The 9,858-nt window shown below is 41.6% G+C and overlaps 1 protein-coding gene across 1 annotated transcript in view; it reads right to left on the bottom strand.

Annotated features, from left to right (window-relative positions):
- The window catches only part of Trim9 (E3 ubiquitin-protein ligase Trim9), a 153,649-nt gene extending 152,634 nt beyond the window's left edge, over positions 1-1,015 (bottom strand). The window contains exon 1 of the mRNA XM_080273662.1: positions 290-1,015. Coding sequence (XP_080129788.1) covers positions 290-1,015 — 726 coding nt within the window. The remainder of the gene's footprint in view (positions 1-289) is intronic.
- Positions 1,016-9,858: the final 8,843 nt, after the last annotated feature.

A 9,858-nucleotide genomic window follows, 5' to 3' on the forward strand; every position in this document is an offset into this window, starting at 1 on the left:
CGTGGTCACAAAACTGGCTTAACCCACTGAAAACTATCACCACAATCAATTTATTATATAGCGATAAATGGATTTAACTGTAATATAAATCTAGTGATGAAAGAAAGAGAACGGCTATCAAACGCTACATGGTATACACTGTAATCTTCCTTACCTTTCCTTGTGTACTGAATTTTCGAAAAACTTAACTTTTGCCATACACCATACCAGTTGATTATATATCACAAATTACATATTACAAATTACAAACGTGTAGAATATCAGTACAGTGCACGCTTGTGTTACCTACCTTATGTGTTTTGGTGAGTGCGTTGAGTGCGTGTACGTCGTGGTGGTGGTGTGGGTGCTGGTCATGTGTGAGACACAGCACACAGACGGGGATGCGGCAGGTGCGGCAGAACATTGACACGTGCTCCTGTGGGTGCCGCCCACACCGACCCTCACGCTCCCGCCGCCGCGCCCGTACCAGCGCCCGCCCCTCCGCCACCGACACCAGCCAGTGTGCTGCCAACGGTCCGCGGGCGGGGTGGCAGGCGTCGCGGCAAGCGGCGCAGTAGAACACGAGGCACTGGTCGCAGAACACCTGGGCTGGGCGCGGCGCCCCCGTGCCCTCACAGAGCTGACAGGGTTCAGCAACCTGATAACGTTCAAGGTGCTTGTCAACCACAGCGGCCAACACCCGGTACCGCGGCAGTCCGTTCGCCCCGCCCTCGTCAGTGGCGGTGACGGCACCGCACCCGGGGCAGGTGATGGTGTACGCTGGGGGAGGTGGGGGGTCCACTAGGCTCGTGGGCCGCGAGCTGCAAGACACGCCGGAGTCAGCGTCGCTCAGCACAGATAACTTGTCCACCTCAGAGCTCTCACCACCCTCGCCACCTTCGTCTTCCCCACGTGGTGGCGTTGTAGCTTTCTGCAGGTCCCGAGCGCATGCTAAGCACAGTGCGTGACGGCACTCCAGTAACACCGGCACGTGGTAGAACCCACCGCACTGACCACAACGCAGCTCATCCTCCATTCTGCTCACTGTCACACCTCAGACTGACGCCGTCGCCGCCCCAGAACCCCAACCACCACGACCGGCCCGCTCTGACACTGACACTGGCCAGACCCACCCAAGGGACTGTCACACCCACTCTTCTGTACACACTCTTTTTAACTTTGTCACATCTTCCGTACAACCTGTATATAAACACAAGAATATAAGGTTGAGCATATGATATTGTTATTCGTATATGGCACATGAATAACGATACAACAACTATGAACAAATATCGCCATGGTGGTAGTAACGTTGCCAGATGCCTCAAGATGATTCACACGAAGCATCCCGTATTCATATATAATCTTATGATGCCACATTTCTTCACCCGGGTTTCGATCAGTACACAAACTGTAATAAACCAACCGAAATATGCCATTATTTTTGGAACTAACAAAATTATAAAGACACCTTTTCATAAACTGGCATTACACGTAAAATAGATTGCCGTTTTCTGATGTTAGTGATTATCTGCCACTTACAAGACAGGCTGCAGATAGTCATACAATAATCAAACCATTAAAAGAAGTACTGTATTGGTAAATCAATTGTATAGCAAATTAAAACTGGCAACTGAAACAAGCGGTTAGAGAAGACGACAACTCTTTGTTCGGGGATAACTAAACCAACTATTTTCATGCGTTATGTGGCTTACAAGACAGACTGCAGATAGTCATACAATAATCAACCATGAAAGGAAGTACTGTATTCGTAAATCAATTGTATAGCAAATTAAAACTGGCAACTGAAACAAGCGGTTAGAGAAGACGACAACTTTTTGTTCGGGGATAACTACACCAACTATTTTCATGCGTTATGTGGCTTGATATCACAATCAGTTTCAGTCTCTGAAAAGGTATTTGTCTTATATCAACAGTTAGCAAAATTTTTCTCGTAGACCCACCACCTCGTACAAAAGGCACGGGAGGCAAAGAAGGCTTACTTAAAAGTAATTTCATCCACTTTTGGGAGTGGACACCTTTCCCAGTCTTATTTGCTGTAATTCTTCCTCGTGAAGAGGAGCTATATCTACAGTGAACTGAAATTGCTTTTGATTAATGTTCGTGTCGTCTTGCTGATGCTCTTCCACCTAATCCTCCATCTCCTATCATGGTTCAGCCTCTTTTTCCAGATTTAGTTGATTGTAACCAGATTAAACTCTAGGGCCATTACCATGTACAAGACGAAGAACTATAGTCATCTATAGTCATCTACGGAAAATATAATCCGTGCTTGTTAAAGTCGGGTAGCACCGACTGGGAGCGACGCTATCATAATGCGCGGCTGCAGACTTATACAATGGTCACTGTCAGGTCGGGAGTCAACCACAGGAATTGTCAAGTCCAGCTGAGATTCTCATAGTATTACATATCTAGGATCTCTTTCCCATGCTTTACACAGTGTTAGTGGTAGGTGGTGGCAATACCGTCATCCAGTCACTTGATGTACTGTTGCTTAATTAATCCTTCACTTTTATCACTCTGCTTCTCTGTTTGCCCTCCTCTCTTCCTACTTCTTTCCCCCTTTCTTTCCTGCCACTTTTCATTAGTCTTTGCTGTCAGGAGGCACACTAGTAGAGTAGCCTACAGGACAGGTAGATTTCAAGATGCTATGCCTCAGTACATGAATGAGAAGCATGAGCCCTAAACTAGTAACCCAAGGAAGCTGCCCCTATCAGCTGGTGTATAATACATTGCCAGCTGTTGAGCCAAGCTGCACCTGGATGGTTCAACTACAACTAGCATGCTGGGCTGCTACAAGGTTGTCTACCATGCACCCACAACATCTCAAGTGTGCCAGTCTTAATGTGTGGTAGTGGGCGCATATGTTTTCACAATACAGGTAGCAAAACTTGTAATTAAATATGACATGAAATAACTGCAAATACAGAGTTTCTTAAAAATCTAATATAAATAAGTCAGTCCAAGTTTTGGAATCATGAGAGGAAGTTGGGTAAAAATCTGTGAAAAACTATGCATTCAGTGAGAAGGTGGTTGAGTGTCACGTGCATGAGTTATATTGCAAAGGGGACTGAACTAAGATGATTACCACAATATAAAACAGTAACAGCCAACTCCCATACCCTTCAGGGCACTGGGGCCAGAGGTTTGGTTTCCAGAGTATAGAACACAGAGACTGACTCACGCTTCTGTTAGTATTTCCATCACATGCCCTAATCCCAGAGGAGGTGGGTAGGAACAATTATCTCCATGTCATCCAGTTTCCATCATCAGGTGACCTTCTCGGCACCCCAGCATCTCACTCATTTACCGTACCTCTCAATCTCTCTCCCTCCACATCACATATATACATTTTTCTGGTCAATTTCTCACTTTCCACTCACTCCTTATGGACAAACTATTTCAAGATACTGTATTCCTCTTAACACGTTCCAGCACCTCTGCATCATCACAACACTCAAGAACTTCCTTATTTGTCTGTTTCCACATAACTCCATACCCTGTTCTCAGTTAACTCATTTCAACTTCACTCCTGACTTTTGTCATTCACCAAAAATCTAGCTGGACTTCCAACTGTTAAGTGTCAGGATCACAACACAGTACTGGCAAATTGGAAATTCAAACAGTTACATGTATGCAGGGCTGTGCACAACCATAGGTCACCAGGTATTTAAAGGCAATAATGATTAGGTATAAAATCTTTCCATGTTGAAGATGGGGGCACACATCACCAACTCACTTCATGCAGTGCTGCCACATACACTCCCTCTCTCTCTCTCTCTCTCTCTTTCTCCAGGTGGTTCTACACTTAGTGACATGCCAAATGGTTTCCTGCAACCCAAGAAACCATTTATGAGGCTGGATGGTAACCATACAGCTAAATGATGCCTGGTGGTATAGTGGGTTAAATTATGCACATCAACCAGACTGAGCCTAGGGTTTCCATTTGGGGATGGCTGGTACATATTGCTCACACATTGCCACTCAGGGGAAGGGGAAGCTGGTCACCCTTGCCTTAAAAGTTGGGACTGAGTAGCTTAGCTCTAGACCCCTACACTCCTGATGGAGCAAAAATAGATTGGGTGATGGAAAGTTATATCATACCGTTTATAAAGGTTCCAACATGCTTGCATGTGTTGACCTTGGTCACCTAATGATGGGTTTCCAAGCTACTCAATCTATAGCAGCCACCCTATTCAGTCCCTTATTTCTGAGGTCACACTCTATGACCTTGTCCCAGGTCTTTTTTAGGTCTGACTCTTGCAACCCGACCTTCAAAGTCCACACTTCTCACCTTCCACACCCATCTGTCGTCTTACATCCTCTCAACATACCAAAACCATCTCATTCAAGATTACCACTGAAATATGAATATGGTGTGACATGAGACAGAGTCAGACAGGATACAGAGTCCAAATACGTAACAGATAGAGGTTACAGGAACTGTATGGAGTAGGCTGCAGCTCCTGTCAATCAGGGTGGCACTCCCAAGGAAGATGAGAAACCTGATGTCAGGGAGAGCTGGAGCTCTTGTTTCACCAGCCCTCAGGACTAACTCCTGACCATCTACCTTTGTTGACATTTTCCAGAGCATCAATAAAACTGAGAGTAGGCCAACATATTCTCCCATACACATTTCTCTCACTGTCCACTGTACACTACACTACACGCACTTTACACAACACACTTCATACCTCACTATGATACAAGTTGGTAAGGGCATATGACTGGAAAATTTTGATCCCACTCCCTTGTGGCAGACATGAGGAGGCATGGGACAAACTCCATCATTGTGGCTTTGGGCCAGATAGGGCTCAGGGCTGTGCAGGAAGGGCCTGTGATCCATATCCACCTTTTATTCATTTCAACTAAGGGCCAGAAAGGCTGCTAGAAATTGAGCAGCGTGGAGTCACCAATGGTGACTAAGGCAAACAAGCAAGCATGTTTAAGTCTTTATATCCAACCATCCAGCATCCAATCCTGTCGTCCCATAAGCAGCACAGGAATCCCGGGCTAGGCAAGTTGGTCCTGACATTTAAGATAAGAGTGACCAGCCTCACTCTTCCCTGAGTGACATTACGTGAGCAATAAACCCCAACCACTCCTTGGATATAAACATACACAGGCTCAATCTGACTGGAGCACCTTAATTACCCACTAAACCACCACACATCATAATTTGGTTATATGGTTACCACCCAGTGCACTAAATGGTTTCCTGATGTACAGGAAACCATTTGGCTTGTCACTCAGTGTAGAGCCACCCATGGGCAGAAAAGTCTTTATAAATGAAACAAAACAAAATGACAAAAGTTACAAGAACTCTGAATAAACATTGGGCTGTGGTCCAACAGGATATAAGTACCATACCTTGAACAGGAATGGAAATGAATTGACACAGAGTCTGAGAATACCCTGACTAAACAATGGTTTAAATAACTGATACAATCACTAAGGCTACAAATACCTTGACTAAAAATAGAAATGGATAGGACTAGACTGGAAGAGTCAGTGAGGGCATAAGAACTTTAATAAGGCTTTAAACAGCTATGTGAAATGCCTGAGGTAAAAGTAATGGATGATCTTTTTTTCTCAAAAGTGCCACTTCAGAAAAATACACTAGTACTCAAAACCCAGAAGTAGCAACAAGGCCATCAATTCATATGCAACATTGCATCAGAAATGGCATCTACTAAACCCTGTAATCCTCCATCGTAGTACCATCAACAAGGTGGTAGGTGGTAGCCACCATCATCCACTCAATGTAGTGCTGCCTACGTCTTCCTTCCCCTTTCTTATTTTATCTCTGCCATCCTGTCTTACTATTTCTTCCTGTCACTTTTTATTACTCTTCTTTCCATTTCAGGTGGCTCTACACTAAGTGACAAACCTAATGGTTTCCTGTAACGTAAGAAACCACTTACAATGCTGAGTGGTAACCATATAACTAAATTACAGGGTGATGTGGAGCCTGCTATGGTGCACCAGTTAACTGGGTGGAGAGATTCAAGTGCAGCATCCATCCAGGAACAAAACCTCCACATTATTCCCTGTGTCTTGCTATGGAGAGACGCTGTTGGCCGCAAGGGAATATTGGTTCACTGTACAGGACAATCTTGTAGAGGTGGCTGCTTGCCTGTGATTGATGGGTCTGCTCACACAGAAAGACTGGGATTGATCAACAGGAACAACAACAACAGTGCCATCAACAAGGGATTGATCAACAGGAACAACAACAACAGTGCCATCAACAAGATCATAAGTTTTATGGAAAAGTTCTGAATTGTTTTCTAAATGACTCCACTGAGGTAGACTGCTTCAGAGACGGTGGTAATTTATTAAAAAACGTTAGTACTGTATAAGAAAAAGACTGAGGCAAATGATGTATAAGAAAAAGACCGAAGCAATGAATTCTCACTTACTTCTCTAGGGAGTACCTAGCCCATCCACTGCATTCCTCATTCACTCTCCAAATCACTCTGTATGTCATCACCACCATTCTGACTTTTCTTGCTATCTAAAGATGGAGTGATGTACAGTCCAGAAAATAGGGAAAGAGAAATGGAAAAATGAAAGTACAGGTACTATCAGCATCATATTCAATGAAATGAGCCACAAAATCAGTCACACACACACACACACACACACACACGCACGCACGCACGCACGCACGCACACACACACACACACACACACACACACACACACACACACACACACACACACACACACACATATTGGACAGACACATTTCACTTACACTTGTCAGTTGGAGTCAATGTAGGTGCAAAGTAAAAAAAAATATAATAATAAGAGTCTCATAACTTTTCTTAATAAAGTTTCCAACTCCAGCATGGCTTGAATACATTAATATTTTCCCAGCATCCTGATGAATTCTGCTGTACAAGTAATTTTTCTCCTGGTACAAAAACACAACACATTAGTATCAGCATCATTATTCTGACCCTTATTCTCACTTGATGATAATGTGGGGCAGGATTCAGAAACAAGGAAACATAAAGTATAAAAGTGTAAGAACTATATACAACACACACACATTGCAGTTTCTCTAAATGCAATGAACCAACATCTAACCATATAAACATGGCACATACAAAACCGCAACTTACTCCTTAATGCCTTTAGCTGGAGGACATCCTTTTTGGTTAATTCTTACTACCACCTGATGATTACATTCCACTTAGGGGAGACTTTTTGAACTGAAGGGTTTAGTTACAGCCTTCAAACACCCAGAGGATTATATTCAATTTAGGAGAGACCTTAAACTGCAGGGGATACTGTACTGTAGATACATTCTTCAATGTGAGAGGCTTTTCCAGACGTAAACAAAATGTCTGGGGTACCAAGAATGAAGTACAATAAGAATGACATCCTCAGGCTGAAGGGGCATTTATAAAAAAAAAAAAAAAAAAAAAAAAAAGGATCACAAGCTATACTACACTTAAACACAAACCCCTTCAGTCTAGGTGTCATATTTGGTTCATTCTTGCTGCTACAAGTCAATTTATTCAGTTTAGGCCAGCCCCTAGTAGTGAAGAAATTAAAAATTGCTACATCTAACCCTTTCAGTGAGAAAAGTCCCCTTTGAGTTGAACAACTTTTTCTTGGGGAAAAAATATAGTGTATATTGTACTGAAGGCAATTAGGTAAAGGAGACAATTTAATGAAAATGGGATACACTAATTTAACTTATTTACTTTCCAATATTCTGATAAAAATATTAATAACCAAGTTTCATACTTCACTCAGCATTAACCTTGTTGGTACAATGACATCTTTTTAAATCTTATTCTTGTTAATTTCAGACAATTTTACTCAGTTTAGGGAACACAGTTTTAACTGGAGGGATTAGTTATATCTTTGTTAATCCTCTTCATTACTACACTGCTCTCTTATGCTGAATAAAACTGCCCAGTAGCAGTGACAATAACACAAAAATCATGTCTATGGGTTGATGGCATTAACGTATCACATTTCTGACCTTGTGATTTCCATTACATGAGATGGAAACACAAATGCAGTAAACACTGAAAGTCCTAATTAAGTCACCTTTTATCATGCACTTTTCTGTTTAATGCTATGCATCCATCAAGCAATCCAGTTTTGTTCCACAGTGGGTGTATGGGCCCAGGGCTAGGCTATTCAGTCCAGACATTTGTGAGCAGTTGCTCATCCCTTTGTGTCAAGATGTCTAGCAGTAAACTCCAACCACCCCTCAAAGTAGACCCCATGGGCCACAATTAGTTGGAGCACCTAACTCACTAGACCACCAGGCATATGACAACTGGTATGAGGACAACAGGGCTAATGCTTGTCAGTACATAGCATGAATGCACTCTCTGATCTCCCTGTATGCATAAGAGAACTGTCCTTGCAAGGTGAAACTAGTAAGTAAAGGAAAATCATGTCTTATATTCCCACTGTGATCTATTAAGCTGATTTGCTAGTTCCTTTAGTTATACTGCTGCCTGTAAAGCCTGTGAGTTTCCAAAAGTCTGTAGTGCCAGGTGCATGGTAAATGTTTAAATTATGGTGGGCCATATCCCAGCATTATAATGAAGACTGCCTGTACCTAGGTGAGAAAGAAGGTAATCTTCATTAGAAGCCAAAAACCTAGTTGAAAAAAACTTTATACATGTTTTATACATACATACATATATATATATATATATATATATATATATATATATATATATATACAGTATACTGTATATATATATATATACTGTATATATATATAAAAATATATATATATATATATATATATATATATATATATATACAGTATATACAGAACCCTGTAGAACCCCGGAATTCGTTTACAATTCGTTCCTGGAGGCTGTACAAGTTGCGAACTGTTCAAAAAAAGAATAATTTTTTTCCATAAGAAACAATGTATTTTGCATTAATCAATTCTTTAGTATGGATGAAAAGGTTGATTTCGCCATACCATAATGACTGGCAAGATCGAAGACATGGGTTCCAATTTCAAACTTTGCACTGAGTTCTTTTTTCAGTTCAACTGTTGTTCTCACTGCTTTTCATTTAGCTCCAGCTGACTCACTAATCTTCTTAGGGCCCATGATTGTGTACAATTTTCTAACAAAAATATGTAATTTATCACAAACTTTCATGAAGCCTGTATGACTGATGCGTAGCTGGCAGAAGACAAGCGGGACTTGCAACCATGTGGCACCTACGACACCTCATCTCTTAGGGCGAATAAAAGGTTGCCATACAAAAACTGGGGCGATTTTTGGATGAAAAAGCTGTACAAAAACCGAGTTGTATGAGTAGAGAGGTGTACGAATTCTGGGGTTCCACTGTATATACTGTATATATATACCTGTATATATATATATATATATATATATATATATATATATATATATATATATATATATATATAGTATATATATGTATATATATACAGATATATATACATATATATATATATATATATATATATATATATATATATATATATATATATATATATATATATATATCCATCCATCATCCAATCCTACATTGCCCCATGAAGAGTGTTGGAGCCCTGGGCTAGGCAAGTTGGTCCTGACATTTAAGATGAGAGTGACCAGCCTCACTCATCCCTGAGAGGCATTGTGTGAGCAATAAACCCCAACCATCCCTTGGATATAAACCTGCACCGGCTCAATCCAATTGGAGCGCCTTGATTACCCACTAAACCACCAGGCGCCAAAATTTGGTTATATGATTACCACCCAGTGTAGTAAATGGTTTCCTGATGTACAGGGACCATTTGGCTTGTCACTCACTGTAGTCACCCATAGGCTGAAGGAAAAGGAAAGAATG

Source organism: Coenobita brevimanus, chromosome 1, assembly GCF_032717465.1.
Source record: "Coenobita brevimanus isolate Jiangsu-jjx chromosome 1, ASM3271746v2, whole genome shotgun sequence".
Lineage (NCBI taxonomy): Eukaryota > Metazoa > Arthropoda > Malacostraca > Decapoda > Coenobitidae > Coenobita > Coenobita brevimanus.